Source organism: Sorex araneus, chromosome 7 (assembly GCF_027595985.1).
Source record: "Sorex araneus isolate mSorAra2 chromosome 7, mSorAra2.pri, whole genome shotgun sequence".
Lineage (NCBI taxonomy): Eukaryota > Metazoa > Chordata > Mammalia > Eulipotyphla > Soricidae > Sorex > Sorex araneus.
The window spans coordinates 65,591,798-65,615,434 of record NC_073308.1 but is presented as its reverse complement, the minus strand read 5'-3'; the positions used below and the strand labels follow the sequence as shown (position 1 = coordinate 65,615,434).

Genomic DNA, 23,637 nt, shown 5'->3' with positions numbered 1-23,637 from the left:
AGGTTCCATCCCCAGAACCCCATGTAGTCTCACAAGTCTGCCAGGAGTGATAACTGAATGCAGAACCAGAAGTAAGCTCTGAGCATTGTCAGGTGGGGACCAAAACCAACCAACCGAAAACAAAAACAAAAACAATTTCCAACATACAAATGAGGCCCTAGTACACAAAATATTCCACCACAACAAGGTATATAAACTTCTGAAAGCAAACACAAACTACATATGTAATTACTTTGTTGACTGTCAAGTGCTATAGGAAGAAAAAAGTAGGAAAAACTTTTTAAAAAATTGGAGAGGGGCTGGAGTGATAGCATAGCGGGTAGGGTATTTGCCTTGCACGCGGCTGACCCGGGTTCAAATCCCAGCATCCCATATGGTCCCCCAAGCACCGCCAGGAGTAATTCCTGACTGCAGAGCCAGGAGTAACCCCTGTGCATCACCGGGTGTGACCCAAAAACCAAAAAAAAAAAAAAAAAAAAAATTGGAGAAGGTGCTAGAGAGCTATTACAGTGGGTGTGGTGCTTGCCTTGTATGCAGCAGACCCAGGTTTGATTCCCAGCATCCCACAGGGTCCCCCAGCATCACCAGAAGTGATTCCTAAGTTTTTTCCTAAGCCAGGAAGAACCCCTGAGCATCACTGGTGTGAACCAAAAACAAAAACTAAAAAAAAAGTAAAGTGGACAGGGATAGGAGTTGCTGAGACATCATTTTATATAAAGAATTAAAGATGATAAGACAGTAAACTACAAGGCATTTCAGGCTGATGACGGATCATCTGCAAAGACTCCTGGGTAGTAAGAGAATGGAAAAAACAATACAGATAAGAGGGCTACCGGCCCAAGAATTCCTCTTTAATAAATCAATCTCAGTCCTTAGGATATTCTTCAAGTCTATACCTTTTAATATAGTGACATTAAATCTAAAATGTCCTAAATATCCTAAATCCTAAATCTAAACTCTAGTTTAGAGTATCCTAAATCTAAACTCTAGTCATGAAATTTTTAGTACTTAAACATTAACAATACAAATGAGGAAAAATACTCAGGCTAAGAGTTTAGTGAGACCCTTGTCTCTTCTCCTTTCCTTTTTATACTATGCCAACAGTTTACGTAGCATTTCCCCGGAAGGGAAACCCTATCCTAAGTCAGACATAACAAGTACACAGAAATCTTATTATCAACACAAAAACTCACTTATAAGACTTCCACAGTCCAAGGCTACATACAAAATCACAGTATCTAAAGAAAAGCTAAGTAAGACAGTAAGCATTATCTTTCCAGCCTTTCTTTACAAGAACTTAACGTAAGCCTCAGCTTCAATCTCAGACCAAACGGGCCAAAACTGTGAGCAGTGACAGGAAAGAAAGGGTACGTATTACGAGACTCCTACGTGAACTGGAAATATTCAAGTTATAATGAACAAAGCTAGTCATTCTTTCTGGTAACTCCTCTCTCTGCACCAAGACAGTATCTGAATCAGACAGATGCCTGAAAAAAGGTAAAAGTAATCTCTGTGCAAAGTTAGTGAGTTCTAGGATTATTTACAACAGCAGGTTCAGATTCTGACCTGACTCCTTTCGTTCTAAGAAAGAATTACCAATGAAATTTTCATATACAAAGCAAAGATGTATTTTAAATATTTAGCAAAGGCAGCCTGATTCCACATCTTTTTAGTTCACATTATCAACCACAAAGGAACAATTTCATAAAAGGGGACTAAAAAGTTTTTACTTTACTATGAATACAGTTGTTTTATATAGACTATCTTGGACAGCAGAGAAAGTACAACAGTCTAAAGCAATGTTCTGCATCCAGGAAGCCCGCATTTGTTTCCTGGCACAAAACATTCCCCTGAGATTTACCAGGACCAGCCCATAAGCACTATATTGGTAGTTTTCCCTGAGCACTGCTGCTGTGGCCCTATACCAAAACAAAGAGAACCTGATTGTTCACGATAAAAATATATGCTACCCACAAACCTCAGGCTGTGTTCTTTGGTATCATTTACCTGGGGGCTGAGAATGCAGCTCCACAGCAGAACAGGCCCAGATGTGTAAGGCCCTGAATCTGACAATTCCCAGTATCACCAGAACAACAAATTCTATCCACTGAATACAAGTATGTACTCATCTACAAGCTAATTAGTTTCTCAGTAAAATGACTTGTCGCAAGACTAATTAATTCCATAAAAAGTCAAGATTAAAATCATATTTGGTGAATCTCAGAAGAGATCAACAAGTGGCATACTTTTTCCTGGACCCCATGCAAGGCTGTCATCTGGGGTACCTGGTGTGGTGGTGGGGGGAGGCGGGTGAGCCCGGTGCCTACACAGAGCCCCAGGCAGCCGAAAACCTCCCCACTCCACAATCACCACCATGCACCTGGCCAGACTCCACTGCTAATCTCTTGAAAAACTCAGGTACACTGGTTTTGTGACTGAAATATTCAGGCTTTCAGAGCCACGGATGGGCTACCACCTCCCATCTCCCTGTGCTTCTAAAAGTCCTGGCAGTCACACATGCCCCAAAGCTACCGTCCAGTTAAAAATTTAACTCCAGTAAAAATTTTGGATATCCTGAAGGACATTTTAAACTACAATACTGATAAACCAGGAAGGGCATATTAGACTGGATGGGATGTAATGGAGAAGGCAACCAATCTCAATAGAAACAGATTAACAAAAATAAACACAGAGGCTTAACCTGTAAAGACATCTTAGTAATCTCTTACGAAATCTCTTAATGACTCCAAGGTGAGATATAACAACCTTCAACTAAACTTCTTCAAGGAATCATTTTTTTATCATCTTTTACCAAATTATAACAATCAATATAAAATAAAGTACTGAGGGCCTGCTATAAGGGCAAGCTTAAAGGATGGTTGGAAAAATTGGAGTAGTGGTGGGAAGATGCAATGGTGGTGGGACTGGTGTTGGAATATTGAAAGTCAGATGACTTAATAAAGTTATAGAATCAAAATAAAATGATGTGGGTAGCAAGAACCTAAGCTTTTAACTTACTCACTACCCTGCAGAAGAGAAAAAGAAAACTGCGCCATGTATATTTAAAGTCCTGGAGTTTTGCATGATGGAGCCCTAAATTCAATCCCGGACCCCTGAGCAACAAGTGTAGTATGGTTCAAATATAATTTTTTTTAATTTGAATAAGTTTTAGAGATGCTAAAAGGCTTTAGAGTTATTTATATACTTATATATACCCCAACTTGGAATTTTTATTATTTAAGAAAAAGAGAAGGCAGTTTAAGGTCATGAAATGAATCAAGAAAATAAAAATGGCCAATTTTTTCCTCACCGGATGTTGTAAACAAATGACAACTCGAAACTTAAAAACCTCTAGACACAAAAATAGAGGCAACAACAAATTATTTCAACATAGAATTAGAAGGCCAAAATGGTAAGAGTGGGTAGGATGTTTGCCTTGCACACGGCCAACACAGGTTCAATCCCAGGCATCCATAAAGTGTCCTGGGAATATAACATCACTGGGAATGAATCCTGAGTGCAGACCCAAGAGTAACATCTGAGCATCACCGGTGTGGCCCAAAGACAAAAACAAAATCAACACAGAAATAGGTCCTCAACAAAAAAGTCTCAAAAAAAAAAAAAAATTTCACAACAGAAATTAGGTAACATTAGTGGTAGGAATAAACTTCTCAGCAGATTTTTAGACATAGATATGAGAAAGACAGAGACTTTTAATAATCAGTCTGCAAAAAAACTCTATCCAGAAACATTTACTAAACTGTTTACGGACTAAAGATATTTTAGGACTTAAAAGTCTTACTTGAAACTGTCATCCTCGGAATCTGATACTTCACTGTTTTCGTCAGCTACTTCAGAGGTGTCTAGTCCCATCAAGATTGTACTGACATCAGTTTTAAATACCCTTTCATATAATAATTCATAAAGAAGAGCTGCAAGAGAGTGACACATCATTCATTAACCAAGTATTTATTTCAAACAGGAAAGAACACAAATATGCCATTATCGCCAATGTCTCTAAAATCCCAGACACCTGCAGCATCTGAAGGTCAGTAACACAATTTAACCAGTGGATAAGCAAGAAATATGCAGTTACTCTGAAATCATTACACAAGAAACCATCTTAGATAGTTCAGCAGGTGGGTGGGGCACTTGTTTTACATGAAATCTTATCTGGATTAGATCTCTGGTACCACATATGGACCCCCAGGACCTCGAGTGCAGGGGCAAAAAAAGGCCCTGAGCACTGGTGGATGTGGCTCAAAAACCCAAAAACAAAACAAAAACTAAAAACTAAAACAAAGGCATCAAAGATAATAAAGCTAAGTTTGTCTTCTGAGAGAAGTTCATTAACAGTGAATTAAGTGAAAAGGAAACTGACTTATAAGTGATGGTAAGGTTTCTTAATATTTTTCAAGTCATGTTGAGCAGGTGATTGGATGTTGCTCAACATGACTTGAAAAATATTAAGAAATCTTACCATCGCTTATTAAAGGAAAATGTGCCTTAAGAAACTAAAGAGAAACTTATAAAATTGTGCTCCTGGGGGGACTGGAGCGACAGTATAGCAGATAGGGCAAGCGGGGGACCCAGGTTCAATCCCCAAGATCCCATATGGTCCCCGAAAGCACCACCAGAGGTAAATTCCTGAGCACAGAGCCAGGAGTAACCCATGCATCGCTAGGTGTAACCCAAAAAGCCAAAAAAAAAAAAAAATAGGCTCTTGGGGGTGGATTGACAGTACAGCAGGTAGGTACACCTGTCTTGCATGTATCTGACCTAGGTTCAGATCCTCAGCATCCCATATGGTCCACTGAGCCAAGCCAGGAGTGATCCCTGAGCACCAATAGGTGTGGCCCAAAAAGCAAAGTAAGAAAAAGTGCTCTTATGAGAGGGTATAGTGGACAGGCTTGCCTAATACATGGCAAACCTGGGTTCAACCCCTGGCACCCCGTATCCTCCAGGAGTGACCCCTGAGTACAGAGCTAGAAGTAAGCCCTAAGCTTTGCCAGGTGTGACACAAGACCAAAGAGAATAAAAAATGCTCTCAGGCAGTAGTGATGATACATCGGGTAGGCCTTGCACACGGCTGACCCGGGTTCAATCCCTGCATCCCATATGGTCTCCCCAGCACCGCCAGGAGTAATTCCTGAGTGCAGAGCCAAGAGTAACCCCTGAGCATCGCTGGGTGTGATGAAAAAAAAAGAAAAGAAAAGAAAAGAAAAGAAAAGAAAAGAAAAGAAAAGAAAAGAAAAGAAAAGAAAAGAAAAGAAAAGAAAAGAAAAGAAGAAAGGAAAGGAAAGGAAAGGAAAGAAAAGAAAAGAAAAGAAAAGAAAAGAAAAGAAAAGAAAAGAAAAGAAAAGAAAAGAAAAGAAAAGAAAAGAAAAGAAAAGAGAGGGGAGGGGAGGGGAGGGGAGGGGAGGGGAGGGGAGGGGAGGGGAAGGGAAGAGAAGGGAAGAAAAAAGGAAAGGAGAGAAAAGAAAAAGGAAAAGGGAGAAAAGAAAAGGGAAAAGGGAGAAAAGAAAAGGAAAGAAAAGAGAAGAAAATGCTCTCGATTAGACAATATTACATGGAGTTTAGGACTCTCATTTGATTTTCTTCAGTGACTTTCCCCCCTTGGTTTCTGGTCCCAACAGCAGTGCTCAGAGGCATCTCCAGGCTCAAGCTCTGGCAATCACTCCTCGCAGAGCTCCAGAGGAGGGCTGGTGAGAACAATGCAGTGCCAGGGACCAAACTGCAAGCTTTCACTCAGGTCCTTTGTGCTATCTACCCAGCTCTCAATCATTTTATTTGTAACAGGGAGAAACCAGTGGTGCACAGGGGCCAAAAGCGTGCAACGGGCCACATGGCAACTGGGATTAAACTCAGGAACTCACGAGCTCATTCCCTGACCTCATGTGAAGAGCAGTGCACCAAAATCATTCACAAGGAGGGCCATGTTCTAAAGAAGGCTCAAAACCTACGTCCTCACAGAGGTACTCTTCCACCTATGATAGCAACCAAACACGCAGGCATAATCAAACCTATAGAAAAGGCAGCCAGGGAGAGTACAGGAGTTAGGACACATGCTTTGCACGCTGCCAAGCTCAGGTTATCTCCAACACCCCCATGGTCCCTCCAAAGCATTGCAGGGTATAGTCTGAAGGTCCCCAAGCACCACTGGAGTAACTTCGAACTCTTAATTCAAGCACTGGTCCAGGTGCCAAAAAATAACCAAAAGGGGCCTAGAACCCGTGAGTACTGTTTGGGAGCCCCCTTTTTATCCCCATACCCGCCACGAAAGGTAGACTACATGAGTCATCCTTCCCACAGATAAAGCATACCAAAGTTGGCTGTTAGGAGAACGGGAGGGCAGACACAGCTAGACAGCTAGCGAGGCCTTCATATCTCAAAATGGATACGTTCTAAAATATTATTACACATCTTTATTGATCACCACTAGCTCACAGAGAACAAGCTGTTTACTAGCCCAGCACTGCTGTTTTGTCTGAATGATGTGCACTGTGTCAGAACAGACGATAAAGGAGACTGAGGCGGGAAGTAACCATTAGAGCACTTAACCTGTAGTTTTAAAACACTACGGTTTTGTCCTATGAATTATGTAGTGAGATTTGGAGATGTTTCTGTCAGAGAGCTACTGACATTTGCTGAGTGTAAGCTGCTACATGACACAATGCATAGAGCAGAAGCCACAACAAACTCCCTGATCCCAAACATCAAAATAGCCAAAATTAAGAAACCTTGCTATCCTTTAAAGTTTTTTCTTTTCGCTTCTGGGCACACCGGCAGTGCTCTACAGTCGGGATCACCCACGGTGGGCTCAGGGGACCATATTAGTGCCGGGTATCGAAACAGGGTTGGACCACAAGCAAGGCAAACACCCGACCGCTGTACTACCATTCCAGCCCCATTACTTATATTTTAAATTACACACTAATGGTTATAACATGCAAATTATTAATGAAATTATTGCAGGAAAGAAACTACTAGTCACACTTATGTCCCCCCCATTGAAACAATATTTTTATTATAGTATATTTTGGGAATTTAAGATTCTTAGTGGGACTCCATGCCAGGCTGTTTTCACTGGAGTACCCCAGACAGTGCAGGTGACAACGCTCCCTACCCCAAGGGACCCAGCCCCAGCAGCCGACCTCCACTACCCGACCACCACCATGCTCCAGGCTGCTTTCCAGACACATAAAAAGATACTTCTACCCATTTTCCATAATTACCACACCATAATTGATGGAGTTCAGATAGTAGGCAACATATATATACATACACACCTCTTGGAGAGCCCAGCAAGCTACTGAGAGTATCTTGCCTGGCAAGCTACTCATGGCGTATTCGATATGCCAAAAATAGTATTGACAGGTCTCATTCCTCTGACCCTGAAAGAGCCCCCAATCACTGGGAAAGACTAGGAAGGAGAGGCTGCTAGTATCTCAGGGCTTAGGAATAGAGATGTTACTGGTGCCCACTCAGTAAATCAATGAATAATGGATGACAGTGATGATGATGATGAAGATTCTTAGTAGTATGATACAGCAGAATGAACAGATTTGCCCTAACTTAGCTGCATCAAGACTGCTAAGTTTAGGAAGACAATTTCCTACACAAGTACAAAATTGATACTTACACTGACACATAGCTGAGCTCTCTTTATACTTTATGGGATAGACAATGTCATAATGATTTCCATTTGAAAAACACAGTAATACCTGAAAAACATAATAAAGGACATCTTCCATATATATGACATTTATACAGCAGCTTCTATCACAAACATCTCTAAAGTGCCATCTAGTAATTTCCATGTAGAGGAAGTGAATATTATTTCTTTTGTTTATTTCTGTTTGGGGGCCACTGTCCTGGCTCTGTGTTCAGAGATCACTCCTGGCAGACTCAAAGAACCATTAAGTGATACTGGGGATCAAACCCCAGTCAGTTACGTGTAAGGCTATACCACCTAACTCCGGCCAAGAAGAGAACATTGAAAAGCAAATAAAAGTTCAAATGTGATCAGTTGTGGTACAACCATATGTTAAATTAAGTTCTGGGCCCAAGCAATAGGTCTTGGGTCTTGCAAGCAGCCCACCCAGGCTTGATCCCCTGCACCCCATATGGTTCCCCCAAGCACCACCAGGAATAATTTCTGAGAATCACCAGGTGTGACCCAAAGTCAAAAAAAAAAAAAAAAAAAAAAAAACCTACTACTTAATAATGGCTTAAAGAAAACCCTATGGGATGACCAAAAAAAAACTCAACCTTATGAAAACATGATTTCAATTGAAGAGAATTGCAACACTTATTAAAAAAATATTTTAAATATTTTTAAATATCTACTAATGCTTGCCACCAAGATGCAGAATCAAAAATAAATGTTTCTGCTTTATACAAAGTTCCTAGTCAATTACTAGGCAAAGAAAAATGCACAGATTCTGTTAAGATTATGTTGTATTCCAAAAATCAGCAGAAAAAACTCATACAGATCCAAACCCAAGCACCCTGTAACCTCCAAGTCCTTATAAAGGCAGAATTTCAATTATTTCCCCCTTCCTACCATTAGTACAGCAACACTCAAGTCACTTCAATTTGACAGAACACTTTCAAATAGCTCATTAAAAACAAGTTCTCCCATAATTAATTAGTTGAGGTTTCCTTTCTTTCTTTCTAGGATTTAGACAACTTTTTATTTCGGCTTTATGACAAGACAGCATAAACACCTTGGCCAAGAGATTACCTTTATAATGGAAAATATACAATGATTACCAAAGTCTGTCTAGATACAATGGCAAAACTTTCACAAATTATTATTTTATGACTTAACATTTATATTAATGTAAGACAGTTTGTCAATCATTCTAGTATACTGAACTTTTCCTCTAGTGAAATCCTTTTTGATAGGATTCAACACTGAACTTCTTGTTTGGAGGAAGGGACCTAAACAATGACTCAGTGATAATTAGCAACAGAACTTCTTAAAAACCGCAGAATCATAACCTTCAATATTCCAAAGTCACTTAAAAATTACAGCAGTAGTGATCAAGGTGACAATCTTAGTGGTTCTTTCACCTAAATCCTTTAGAAACATTTAGAAAAACTCTTACCTTATCAGGAAAATTATTTTCAGTTACTTGTGAAGGAGAAACATTTGGTTCCTGATAAATTACAAAATCTTTCCTGAAAACAACATTTAGAAATTATTCTCAATGACAAATCCATTTCAAGAATTGCAATTTAATTACCCATACATTCAATTAAGAGCCTCTGCTGTGCTAGGCCTTAGATACAGCAGAAATAAAAAAGTGGAGCAACTCATTACAAAATACACATAAAAGTATTTTTGTTTGCATACATGTAACTTATAAGACCTCAAACCAAATGAATTGTTTCAAAGTAATTTATAAAGCCATTTCAAAAAGAAAGAAATCACAAGGCTCCAGTTGGGCAGATAATCTGCCAGCCTGAGAAAGTAGAAAACAATTTTTCTGTAAGGTTGATAGATGGTAAATCTCATACACCTAGAAAACCTGCTCCTTTTCATCCAAAAACTTTTTAGAATTGACTACCTTGCAAGGCAGGTGCCTTACATGACATATGTAAAATTCAAATACAATTACAAAAGAAACTAAACTTTACAAAAAGTTTCTTTGATGGTTTAACAATTTTAGTATAAAATCTCATTTTTATTTATTTCTATGATTAGTACTTTACCTGTACATAAGAGAAAGGGCACTTATCTCCACTTGTCCAACCCATTCCTGTATATTAAAGAGAAAAAGTGTTGGCACGATGTCTTAATTTCTTCACAATATACTTCTATATGTCTTTATACAGTGTACCTAATAAGCTAGAAAATCTCATTAGTACCAATAATTATTAACACTTACATAAACATACTATGATATACATTAAATCTGTGTAACAGTACTGAAACTTCCACTGCTGTGGTTAGACCAGAGGGGACTCTACAACCTGAGAGCTGCTGAAGGCAAGGACCGGGTCACCCAACCTACAAATGCACAGCAACTTTAGGGATACCCATCATCACAACAAAAAGGAGAAGGAAGGAATACGAAATCTGTATTGTAGGTAAATGAATGTGTCACATTTTCCTTGAAAGTATAGGAATTTGGGGTGGGAGAGATAGTACAGGGTATGTTAAGGCACCTGCCTAGAAAGGAAGCCAACTCCAGTTCAAATCCTGGCACCAATTATGTTCCCTAAGCACTGCCAGGACTGATCCCTAAGCACAGAGCCAGCACAGAGCACAACCTGGTATGGCCAAAAAGCAAAAGGAGGGAGGGAAAGAGACCCAAGGACAGAACTTTAGACACTGTTTGATCTTAAGATAAAGAAGGATCATCTTTCCTCCAGGCACTTTTCATTTTAATAGTTCTTAATCCCCACAGCAGAGCCTGGCAAGCTACCCGTGGCGTATTTGATATGCCAAAAACAGTAACAATAAGTCTCACAATGTGAGACGTTACTGGTGCCCGCTCGAACAAATCGATGAGCAACGGGATGACAGTGACAGTTCTTAAACGTTGTTGGCTCCAGTTTAAAATGAGTGGCATAGGTTAAAAGAGATTTCTTCAAATAGGCTTCTGCCAACAATGTGGATTCTCATGACATACCTTATTAGCAGAGAAAATCCTGCTCTGATACGCAGAGTCTGCTTGAGGACATGTTGTTTGTCCAAAGGGTGTTAACTAGCACTATTTTAGAAATTTGAAAATTGGGCTGAAGAGGAGTAAAGGAATTAAGTCACTTGCCAATATGGCCATGGGCAATCCAGGTTTAATACCTGGCCCCACACATGGTCCCTCCGAGCACTACCAGGAATGACCCCTGAGCAAATAACTAGGCGTAGTCCCTGAATACTGCTGGGGATGGTGCAAACTAAACAAACAAACAAAAAGAGCTAGCAGGGGACATAGCTAAATGAAGGGTGCATTCTCTCCATGGATGAGGCCTTGACATTCCATCCTTGGCAACAAAGCAAATTACAGCCTACTTGGATCAACAAAACAAACTCTTAATGTAGCACTTACTAAGCACTAATCTTCAGAATAAATTTAGTTGTAATTTGATCTGGCAAACAATGGCTATAATGAAACCTTGTCTTCTCTAGGGTAAGTTTTAAATTATAAAAAAAAATTGTTCTATTCTTATTTACTCAGCACTTTATGCTATTATACTTATAAAGAGTGTTTCTATAATACCTGGTTTATATCATAATTACGCTGGAGCAAGCAGATACCATTGGACTACACTAGCACACGACAGGGATGAACGGAGACATTACTGGCACCCACTCGAGCAAATCGAAGATCAACTGGATGACAAGTGATACAAGTGATACGCTGTGTAGGGGCTGGAGCAATAGCATAGCAGATTAGGTGTTTGTCATAAATGCGGCTGACCCGGGCTCGATCCCAGGCATCCCACAGGGTCCCCTGAGCACTGCCAGGAATAATTCCTGAGTGCAGAGCTAGGAGTCATCCCTGAGCATCACCAGGTGTGACGCCAAAATCCAAAATAATAAAATTTAAAATAATAGTAATAATGTTGTCAATACATTCTTAAATACTATTTCAAAGTAAACTTTTTCTCAAAACACTATTAACATGAGTAATAAAGACACAAACTGAAAGCATTTATAAAATATAACAAGATGAGTGTAAAAACTTTTTGCAATTCAATAAAATGTATTTTAAAAATGGGAAAATTCTAGGAACAGACATTTCACAAAACACCTCTGGATATCTAATAATCCCCAAAGAGAGATGCAGAACTACTAAATTCAAACAAGAATCATGAGGTACCAGTAACAACTGGAAGAGAGTTACAAGTTAATGTTAACATTACTAAGTTGAGGAAGTCGCGTAATTGGAATTCTCTAATGAGAAAATAAGATTGCACAGCCACTTAACACTTTGGAAGTTTCTCATCAAGTTAAACAGACCATATGACCCAGCAATTCCACTCCAAGATTTTAATCCACAAACAAAACATGTGGCACAAACATAAAAAAGTGTTCTTCACAGCTTTAAGTAGAACCACCCAAACTGCACCAAACCCAAATATGCACCAACTGGTACTAACTAGGAAGTAGACAATACATTCAACAGTGGATAATTACTCAGCAATAAAACAGTGCTGATTTATCAGCAATATGGTGGATAGTGTTCCTATCCTGCCAAGTGAATGAAGTCAGCAACAAGTCTATGAACACTTCTCATTCCATTTACATGAGCTTACAAAAGGCAAAACTCAGAACGCAAGGTTCAATGGCTGGCTGCCCAGAGTAAGGGGATGGGGAAAAGGAATGCACAAACTTTGGAACCATGGAAAAGTTCTTTATTCTATTTGTAGTGGTGCTTACACATCTCCACACCCTTGTTGTCAAACCTCATCCAACTGTGCACTTCAAAGGTATCTTCACTTATTTTACCTCAGCAATGATAACAAAAATATTACTTCTGTCCAAGTCTGAGACAGAAAGGAGGAAGAAAACAATTCAAATTAAGGAAAAAAGTGCTAAAACCATTTTCAAGATGTTTCACTGGCGTTTCACTGGCATTTCAAGTAGAAGAATAAAGGGATCAGAGAAATAGAACAAGGGTTAAGGCACTTGCCTCTCACGTGGCCGGCCCTGTCTGGATGCCTGGCAATGCTTATGGTTGCCCTAGCACCACAGGAGTGATACCTAAACATAGAGCCAGGAGTAAGCCCTGAGAACCAGGAGGTGTGGCCCAAAAGCAGACCCCCCCCAAAAAAAAATGTTCTCTGAGAAATGGATGAACCAGAGGGTTTATCCACTATGTTTTTTATACATCCTGTATATAAAGAAAAATGAACTGCTATATGTTTCTAATGAGAAACAACTGTCAAGCAGCCATCTAAAATATCTGGAGACAACACATGCTCAGACGGGGTGGGTGGGATGGTCAGAAAAATCTATCCAGATAGGACCCAAGAAGATTATCTGTCCCATATGCTCAAAAACATATCGATTTCTCTCCATCTCCTGGTGAGTCCCAACTTCAACTGGTATCAGCTCAGCATTTTCTTCCCCCTCTTATCATCTTTCCCTCTTATCATTCTGCCTATCTCATCCATCTCAGACCCTCAGAGATCAATAGCCTGAGCAACTACAAAAGAAATGTTTTAGTCAGTAAAAATAATATTGTAATCCAACGCTATTTCACTGTTTTTTTAATTTTAAAAATCAGTAGTATAAATTGTTACCAATTTTCCATAAAACGAGTAAAACATACCAGTAATGTTACAAACTGGAGGATATTCTGGTTTTTTATGTTAAATATAACGCAACGCAGACACAAGTCATCCAACAGTCTAGGCATCCCAAACTGAAAACTTGAAATTACAAAGGCAACATACAATCGTTACCATCTTCAAAGAGGTTTAGAAAATTGAAAATTACAAAATGTACAATCGCTACCACTTTCAAAGAGGTTTATAAACTAAAAAAAATGTGAACTTCAGAAAAATTTTTAAAAATCATAGTACTTGGCATAGAATCTGAGCTTAATTCGATTACCATCAATCAAATAAAAATGTAGTACACAGTACATTTAGAGAAAAGGCTTTCAGAGGGTATATGTATCCAAACTGAAGTCATTATACTTTCCTACCCCTTTATACTTAATACGGCATGTACAATTTTCCATGTATCACTGTTTTTTTTTAACCACTGCAATAGATGTTTCTGCCTTGTTTTATCCCCCACCTAAGCATTTTTCCACAATATTCTAATCCATTCAGTTAACAAAAACACCAGCCACTAACTGACTAAAACACAGTTCACTAAAGTTCTCCCACGATCTGATCCCAGCCTGCTCTGCTCTTATTTCCCGCCTTCCAGAACTAGCCCTCATGGCATCTCTTTAAAATCTAACCCCAAAACCATGAGATGCATCTGTGTTCATGCAAAAAGTTTTATATCCTATATAGAGACAGCAGTGAACCCAGGCCTTGTATTTCATCGCCTCTCCATAACTCACTGTAACATAAAAAGACATCCTAAGTGCAGGTTCCTAACCACAAAACAGACAAGAACAACTCCAAACCTCAAAGGTCACAATGGTAAAGTAATGCAAAAACTCACAAGGCTTTTAGTGAGTGAAGTCGCTGCCCAGATGAACCAAACAATAATAATGAGCTACATAACCTCTCAGACAAGGAATTCAGAATGGAGCTGTTAAGGATGTGTAAGGAGCCCAAATAATGGGACACACTGCCAATAAGAGGATACGAGAGCAAAAATGAGGAAAATACAAGCAGAAATGAAAGATGTGAAAAACTTACTAGGTGAAATGAAGAACTCACTGGAGGGCCTCAGCAACAGAGTATCAAATGCTCAGGGCAGAATTAGTGAGCTCCAACATGAAGTACAAAGAATCTCCAGACAACAGCAGATGGAAAAGAGCCTCAAAATAAACTAAAGAAAGAAAATCGGGATGAGGCCAAGAGGAATAATATAAAAATCATTGGAGTCCAGAGAGCCATCATTGCTGAGACGTCCCCAGAGCTGAAGAGCGCACACTACAAGACTGAGGAGGCCCAAAGGGTACCAGCTAAACTAAATCCAAGACCCATCCTAATCAGAATGACGAAAACCATAGAGATAAAATACTGAAAGCAGCAAGATCAAAGAAGAAAACTGCTTATAAAGAAGCATCCTTAAGACTTACAGCACTTACCTGATGAAACCCTCCAGGCCGGAAGACAGCGGAGGGACATAGTGAAAAGCCTCAATGAAATGAATGCCTCACCAAGAATACTTTTACCCAGCTATTCATACTTGAAGGAACAACACACAAGCCCCATCTTCTTTCTACTTTCACCCTTCCAATCTCCACACTCCACAAAAACTGAGTTGCTGTCTGAATGTGCATTGCATGTTACAAACTCCCACTAACTGGAATGCCTTCACCCAAAAATGTCTTATTCAAGTTTGATATTCAGACTTCAAAGATCAACTCACTCTTTGATTGCAATAAATCTTGTGAGTACCTTTAGCATATTCATACTCCTTATATACACCTTATTACTTACTATAGCTACTCCAGTGAAACTCCTAAATTAGCACCCAAATCTCAGTTCTCTCTGCAGCCTCAGGGTGCCTGGCAATTTTGGTCCCAAGTATTCAAAAGTGTTTAGGGAACCAAATGGAAATACCACTGATCCAACACCCAGTTCTTATGTGTCAACAGACTAATGTTAATGTTATTTACTTTATTAATGTATTACAGGTAGTATTCCTAGTGCCATTTTAGCATCTACTGGATTTTTACAAGGGGACACTGTTTTGTACATGGGAAAAAGAAGGTTTATTTTAACTTCAACACAACTGTGTGGCTACTAGAATTGGTGGGGAAGTGTTTCCTTTTCTTTCTCAGTAGTTTCTCTTCATAATGTGATCACAGGAACAGAATCTCCTCAGTAGAAGAGTCTTCACCCTTGCTTAAGAAAATAATCAAACACCACCAAGTCCCACACAAAAACCAACAAGCATCCTAGAAATCACCAATGTGACATCAGGTCTTTAATTTAACGCCCATAAGCCATTCTGACTAAGATACACTCTGCTCCAGCTGTTCATCCAATTAGTACCACATATAACATGCTTCTACAAAATGGTGATAAGGTATCAGGGTATATTCATTGTAACCTCTCGATATACTAGAATTTGGAATATATTACTTGATGTATTCTGTGTATACTATATAAGAAATAGATTGCTACATACCTGTGGATTTTCCAATCGTTTTAAATAATCTTCAAATGGCCCCTCTATAAACTGGAGGAAAGGGAGGAAAAGAAAGCCTGTAAGGAACAAGTCTTCACTATACTACATTTCACCAAAGAATTGTAGCTACTACATAATCACACCATTCTGTTATTCAGTAATATAAGCACTTTGTAAATTTTCACTGGGACGCAAGAGAGTACTGGCGTTGAGGTGCTTGACTTTTGGCAAACAGCAGTTCATATGGTCCCCCAAGCACCTATGGGTGTGGAACAAAACCATCTGTTTTGTTACTGTTGGAGAGTTGAACTCATACTTCCTATGTGCCAGGGATGTGCTCTTCCGCTCAACTGCTATATCACGGCCCCGACAGAACCATTTAAGTTAGAAGAGACATAAACAGCATTCTGTTATAAGCTTGCAACAATCTCATATTATCTTTCTAATCAGAAGGCACAAAATAAGGCTGTGACTAAACAAGGCCCCTAACAGCCCTTTCCAATGATGGCCAAGAGAAAGTATTAGAAGATACTTGTAACAAGGATAGTGAAATTTCCCCCCTTGAACTTTCAGCCTGTGATTATAGCCTGTAAGATTATTAAAGCTAAAAAACGTAAACCATTTAAAACAGTGCCTGGAACACAGTTTACTAAGCACCCAATGGTAGCAGTTTCCATTACTGTCAATAAAACTTTATGGTCCAAGGTCTATGTGACTGATACACCTGTACGTTTGTTAAATACTTAAAAGACCATTCCCTTCCCCACATTTACTCTATACATCCAAATTTTCTGGGTTTGGTTTAGTTTTATTTTATTTTTGGGCCATACCCAGTGATGCTCAGGACTTATTCCTGGTTCTGCATTCAGGAATAGACTCCTGGCAGGCTCAAGGGAGCATATGAGATGCCAGGGATCGAACCCAGTCAGGCACATGCAAGGCAAGCACCTACCTGCTGTATTATCTCTCCAGCCCTAATTTTCTCTTATCTAGTCTCTACATTATCAGCTATTTCTGGAAGAAAAGATTTCAAATTTTCTGATCAAGCAAATATTTTCCTTTCTGGAATATTGTTAATCTATGTTAATAGACAGCAATCAGAAAAATGTGACCAGTAACAACAGTTTATTTGGATGCATGAACACCAACTCAAAAGTCCATGTAAGCTAAGAAACCCCTTTTCTTAAGTCTTATCTTGAACTGAGTTATTTGAAAAGTGTCAATATTGCTTGTTCACCAGTCAACAGTGGAAAAAAAAACATTGAAAGTTGTTAGATGACTTAATTTTAGGTCATAAAACCAGTATTCGTAAAGCTTAAAAGACTTTCCATGTAAAATAAAAGATTGGTCACTGTAACATCTTATTTCAGAGCTTACTACTCTATACTAGTGCAGTTAAGTAGTTACACACCATTGTATTCACTATTAAGCACTATTACATAATTACAGTGCCAATATGTTACTCGTGATGAACTCTGCCCACTAAGAATCAATAAATACCTTGATAAAAAGAGGTTCAATGATTAGCCATGCTCAGCATTAGTTATATACGCTCAAGTCTGGAACTTTTTAAATGCACAGGCAGTAAGCTAGGAAACTGTAGTAAGCACAACACCCAACTCCCTGACCACCATGTCAAAGTTCACTCTTCATGTGCAGGAATCCTGTCCAAGTCACCTTCCAACCTCCACAGCTCAGTGTCTTCTGTCAAATGTCAAACTTGCCTAAAAGTTATTTTAAAAGGTTTTTGTTCTCATTGCCTGAATGAAGATCCAGTCTATGAAATTTGCACTAGACAACTTCTGAGGGGTGGAATGAGAAGGAAAGTAAGACATCTTTCTATGTTTGAAATTACAAAATTACCGCTTCAAACATCTCTCGGTTCTCTCGAAGATAGTGAATACAGGCCATTCTGACTTCAACATGGCGAGACTGAGAATGCAACACCTAAAAAAGAAAAAGCAACACTCAAACATTTTGTTAAGTGGAATTTTATCACCACCTAGTGCCTTTTTTCATGGGACTAAAACAAACACAAGTGCCTTTTTTCATGGCACGAAACGAATCTCAAGCCAAGATATCTGCTTTCCTCCACTTCCCTTTGTATAATCTGCAGTTTTCATTTATTCCCATGTGACAAAAACAAACACTAGCTTCCTTAAGCCAGATGTCATTCTTATAGTTTATTTGCATTTCTCCTTTCGCCACTGAAATCACAGATTTTAGGAAATCTTTGCAAATGTAGGACACTCTTCCCACTAGGCTAGCTCTCTGCCATTAACTGGTCTTCACAAATCCAGGCTAACAGAATCTGCTTCACTTAGCACCACCCTATGCTGTTGGAAAAGTGGATAAATAGCAACTTCAACAGAAATCCTCTGAGATTTTATGTCATGAGAAAATCATTTCTTTTCTAACATTCTACTCACATCCTCTGTGGAAATTTAAGTCAATCATGGTTTTAGAAAACTTAAGGCATTCATTCTGAAATCCTTAGCTATGAGGTCTACAGATCTTGAAAGAGTTTTCAAGTGGGCATCAGACAATGTAGAAAACACCACTGTGCGGTTATCCCAAAGGACATGGGCCTTGTCCCAAATCTTAAAGCACCCCCTGACAAATTCTTACAACAAAGAGTGAAGCAGATCCTCTAACCTTATAGCCTATATGTTATGTCACAGGCGACGTTTAACACTTGTTATACAATGCTTCGAGAAAAAGTTAGTCTGCTGGCTTTTTGTCAAATTCTGAGTTTTAAGTGGGGGTAGGCTTGTTATCAAATGCTCCCTGACTAGCCACTAATGCTTTAAGGCGGCTTATGAGAAGCAAGGGGCCAGAGCATAGTACAGTGGTAGGCCACTTGTCTTGCACGCGGCGGACCTGATTCAATTCCCAGCATCCCATACGGTCCCACAAACCCACCAAGAGTGAGTACTGTGTACAGAGGCAGGAGTAACCCCTCAGCACCGCCAAAGTTTGCCCATCCCCCCAACAAAAAGAGAAAGGGAGCCAAGTTATTTCCTATCACTAGGTGTCTCAAGGAATGTGCTCCTGGCATCCAAAGGTCAGGAGATGTGGAGGATCAGAAGGACTGCGGCATTTTAAGTAGCCACATCTCAAACTACTACCAGGGCCTCCTAAGAATTACTGAAACTGTTTTGCTTGTCTTGCAACACAGCTGACCCCAGCTGGATCCCCAACTCCGCATATGGTCCCCTGAGTACCACCAGGACGGGTCCCTGAGCAGAGCAGTCAGGAGCAAGCCCTGAGCATCAATGGTGTGACCCCAAAACCAAACTAATACATACACATATATATTAAAAAGCAACTTTAAGAACTGCACTCCTGAAAAACAAAAATCTTAAAACATTCTCATTAAAGAAAATAATGTGTAACTAAATACAATGCATGGACATTGAGCTAATCTTTTTTGTGAGGATCACTTTGCAGTTATCTCCCAATCAAATCATTACATGAGGCATCTTAACTACTATTCTGTGCTAGTTATGTTCAAACTCTTTTAAGAAAAAATGGGATTTCAGTTGAGCAATTCACTCCAATATACAGAGTGAGCAGAGAACTCAGGAATAAACAGGCTCTGGCTGCCCATTTTACAGGCCTGTGTGGTATCAACCAAAGCTCAACTGCATCCCCAAAACCAGGACAACTGCACAAAAAGCAATTATGTCCCATTATACACTGAAGACACAGTAGCTGAGACCAGCAGCTATTTTCAGTATACTCAATTGGTCTTTAGCTTAATTCAAAGTACCTTCATTGCTGTCCCAGGACACTATTAAATACCATCCTTATATATTCGAAGCTCTCAGCATTAAAAATGTCTATATAAAAAATAAGCACTTAATTTTTTGCCAATTCAATAAGTAACATTTAGTCTCACTTCTGTCAAAGGAGCTATAGATACTATTATGAATAAAGGTAGTACTAGCTCCAATAAACCTGATATCTGATAGGGTTTTCCTGCCATTAGCAAAGTGAAGCTAGTCTTGGAGCCATTTACCTAACAACAGGTGGCAGAGGTGAGTACAGCTTATTTTCCATCAAAAACAATGACAGACATCGCTCTCTTGTTGTGTGTGGGGGAGGGGGTCTCCTGTAACAGATTTTCTACAGGAGAAATCTGAACCTATTACTCAGAAGCAAAACTTTTAGCTAAGAGAACCATGGTTGAAGGACTTTAAAAAATACTTAATTGTGCAAGCTCAAGGAAACTCAGGAATTCGAGTAACTTGCAAATTATTATATCCTTGAAAATAAGCTAGAAATAGGCTTTCTAATCTTTGCATGGGACAAGACAGTGCTAAATACTGGGCAAAGCTCTGACGCCTTGCTCCAGAAGTCCTCTGAGAAACCCCTAAGCCCTATTTTTAGCTCCACTGTGGAGCTCATTCAGGTCAAGCCTCCTGCAGGCCCAGGTCCAGTGTGAAATCGGAAAGGCCTATCTGAATCAGTGACTGGAAGGAAAGGCTACTCTTTATCAATTGCCACCCTTCAACCCTCCAAGACTGACCCGCCTGTGGCCTGCCAGTGCGTCCATGCAGGCAGCTCCAGAACAGTGCATGATGTGGTCCCCACACAAAACCCGGCACTGAGATGCTTATTCTCCAACCCCTCGGAAACACTACTGCAGAAATGACTGGGATGGAGGAGGACCTTTGTACACATTTCCAGAGTACTCTCAGGTTGCTGTGCTCCAGCCTCTGGTGGCCGCCCGCTCTACTCAAGAGCCAGGCTTCCCATGCAAATTCTGGACGTTCAGTCTTGGAAACGGAGTGTCCCTAACTTCAGTGTACCAAGTTCAGCGCATGGGCTATGCTCATGTTTTGCATGCAGGTCAGGGTTTGATCTCGGGCACTGCATGGTCCCCAAAAGAGCACTGCTGGAAGGAAAGGGAGCACAGAGCCAGGAGCATCCCGAAGTATCACAGGGTGTGGCCACTAGATAAACCCCCAAAAAGGTCACATAATCACACCAACGGAAATATGCTCCAGTGTGAACTGCAACCCATTATGTCAATGAGCCGACAGCGAGACAAGTTCTTAACTAGACTTGGGAGACACAGCACTGTTAGAGAGAACTGTGCAAAACCCAGCCGGCCAGTTCGAGTACTGAGCTTTTCTGCTTGGCTGGAAGCTAGGAAGCGGGGACTCCAAGTATGCAGCACACTTGCCTACTCTTATTACTCCTCTCCACCTCCCCATCCTCAGCCAAGTCCTGCCAGAGCTACCGGGATGGATAAATAGGGCTTGAAGGCTCATCCACCTTTTCCTTGGGCATCTGCTGAGGCAAGGAGTCGGGGAAGGAAAGCTGGACAGAGAGGCAGAATATTTACAACCGGGGACAGAGTATCCAACTACTCGTGGTCAAGACACACGGTCCTTCAGCAACACTGGGACCCCCGAAGCGGAGAAGGAGAAAGCTGGCCCCCTCAAGCACAGGCGGGCCTACACTTCCCGCCTCAAGGAGAAGCTCTGAATGATGCCAGCAACGCAGCAATTTTTCATCAGAAAATGAGAGAGAGAGAGAGAGAGAGAGAGAGGGAGGGGGAGAGAGAGGGAGGGAGGGAGAGGGAGGGAGGGAGGGAGAGAGACAGAGAGACAGAGAGACAGAGACAGAGAGACAGAGAGAGACCTTACGGGAGCTGACCCTGACCGGCCCCTGGCAGTAAGTGGCCTGAAGCTACCTGAAGAAACCCGGCCCAGGGGCCCAGATGCTAAGTGCGGTATTTGCTTCCCAATAGGAATTTTGAAAGCTATTTAGCATTTCTAAAAAAAAAAAAAAAACCAGACCCAACCCCCCACCGGCACCCCGGGTGGTGGGGAAGGGAGAAGGGGCAGAAGGAAACCCAGGCGAGGGAGGGACACTCGCACCCCTACGTGCTTACGTAACCCGGACCCAGCCCTCACCGAACCAGCACCCAAGGAAACGGGGGTGGGGAAAGGGATTTGAGAGAGGGGGGGTTGGAGCGGGAGAGAGACCCCGGGGCCAGTGGGGCGTGGACGTGCTCCGCGGGGCGGCCCCGGTTCGATGGCCCCGGTTCGATGGCCCCCCGCCCCGACGACGCGGGGGCCAGGCGAGGGCCGGGAGCACCGCGCCCGGAGTCAGCCCTGAGCACCTCCTCCCCAACCCCCCCCCCCCCCCGCCAGCCCGAAAAGTTCAACCTGGCCCCATTACACGTCGGAAAGTTGGGCGCGGGAGGGCGACTGCTCGGCGGCGGCCTCGCCCGTCGCGGCTCCCACATGGGCCTTTTTCCTGGCGCTATTTTTAGGCCCCGAGTCTGGAACCGACTCCGACTCCGACCATTCTCCGCAAACGTTCGGCGGGTTCCACGCCGCCCGCCCGCCCGCCCGGCGACACCCGACGGGCCGCACCCTCCCGGGCCTGTGTTCTGTGTGTGTGGGGGGGGGTTGTTTCTGGCTCTCATTATTATCATTATTGTTATTATTATTATTGTTGTTGTTGTTATTTTGATAAGGGCCTGCCCCCGGCCCGGGACGGAGCTGGCGGGCGCGCGGCCCGGCGGGGCCGGTGAATGCGGAACCGGATGGCGACAAGCCTCGCCCGGGCGCCCGCCCCCGCCCCCCCCACCCCGGTTCCGGTTCGGGCCGGGTCGGTTTCGCTTTCCAGCCTCCCCCCCCCAGCACCCCCCCCCGCGCCGTGGGGCCGCGCGTCCCGGGCCGGCGTGACAATGGGCCGCCGTGACGCCGCCCCGTCCTACCTGCTCGGCCACGGCCCGGAAGAGGCACGAGCCGTCCTTGGCCACCAGCTTGCGGTACAAGCCCAGCTTGCGCAGATACGCGTCCATGGGCGTCGCGTCCTCGCGGGGCCCCGGGCCGCCCGGCTCCCCGCCGTCGGGGACGCCGACGGCCGCCTCCATGTTGGCGGGCGCGACGCTGCAGGCCCGGCGCGGCGCGGGCTCAGCCCCACATGGCCGCGCGGGCCGGGCGGGCCGGGCGGGCGGCGGGCGGCGGCGGCGGCGGCGGCGGCCCGAGGCTCCGGCGCTCGGCGCTGCCCGCGCGCATAGGGCCGCGCCGCCTAGTGCATGGCCCGGCGCGCGCCGCCGGGGAGCCCCCAACACCTCCGCTCACGGCCCCGCCGCGGCCACCGGGGAGCCCCCACGCGTCGGCCCCGTCCCGAGCGGGCGAACGCCACAGGAGAGCCGCCGGCGCGCGCGCGGGCGAGGGAGCGAGCGAGCGAGCGAGCGCGAGCGCGGGGCCGCCGCGGGGGAAGCGAGAGGCCTGCGAGCCCGGGCCGGCGCGCGCGCCCCGAGGCCGCCACGAGAGAAAGACGCGGCCCGGCGCCTCCCCCACCTCGCCGGAGGGCGCCCGAGGGGCGGGGCGGCCGCCGCGCCGCCCACGGTTTGTTTTCGCTTTCGGGGCCCGCGGCGCGGGGCACGCCGGGAGATGGAGTCCGCGCCGCGGCCGGAAGCGGGCGGGCGGCGGGCGGGGACGCGCGGCGGGGGGGCGGCGCCGGCGCGGCCCGCGGACTACAAGTCCCTACGGCAGCGCGGGGCCGCCGGGCCGCAGCCGGCTGGGCGCTTCCCGGGCGCGGCGCGGCGGCTCGCAGGCCGAGTGGGGCGGGGCCCGGCCGCCCGGCCGCCCTCAGCGCCGCGGGGCCGCGGGCGGGGCGGGGCGGGGAGCGCGCCCGGCGTGCGCCGAGTTGCCAGGGACACGCGGGCCCCCGCCGCGGCCCTTTGTGTGTCTCCAGAGGGCGCACCTGTCCGCTCCCCGCCCCCCGGCGCCGTCCGCGCGCCGTCGCCATGGAGAGCCGCCCCGCTCGGCGCCGGGCCCCGAACCTTCTGGAACCGGCCTGGCGCGGGCGGCGCGGGCGGC

At 43.5% G+C, this 23,637-nt stretch overlaps 1 protein-coding gene across 3 annotated transcripts in view; it reads right to left on the bottom strand.

The window, feature by feature from the left end:
- OTUD4 (OTU deubiquitinase 4) overlaps window positions 1-22,689 on the bottom strand; it is a 43,328-nt gene extending 20,639 nt beyond the window's left edge. For all 3 annotated transcript variants that reach the window (XM_055144182.1, XM_055144184.1, XM_055144183.1), the window contains exons 1-7: window positions 22,524-22,689; window positions 17,648-17,731; window positions 15,785-15,835; window positions 9,721-9,767; window positions 9,114-9,186; window positions 7,643-7,724; window positions 3,803-3,932 (exon numbers count right to left, since the gene is read on the bottom strand). In XM_055144182.1, coding sequence (XP_055000157.1) covers window positions 3,803-3,932; window positions 7,643-7,724; window positions 9,114-9,186; window positions 9,721-9,767; window positions 15,785-15,835; window positions 17,648-17,731; window positions 22,524-22,682 — 626 coding nt within the window. In that variant the 5' untranslated portion in view covers window positions 22,683-22,689. The remainder of the gene's footprint in view (window positions 1-3,802; window positions 3,933-7,642; window positions 7,725-9,113; window positions 9,187-9,720; window positions 9,768-15,784; window positions 15,836-17,647; window positions 17,732-22,523) is intronic.
- Between the last annotated feature and the right edge of the window lie 948 nt (window positions 22,690-23,637).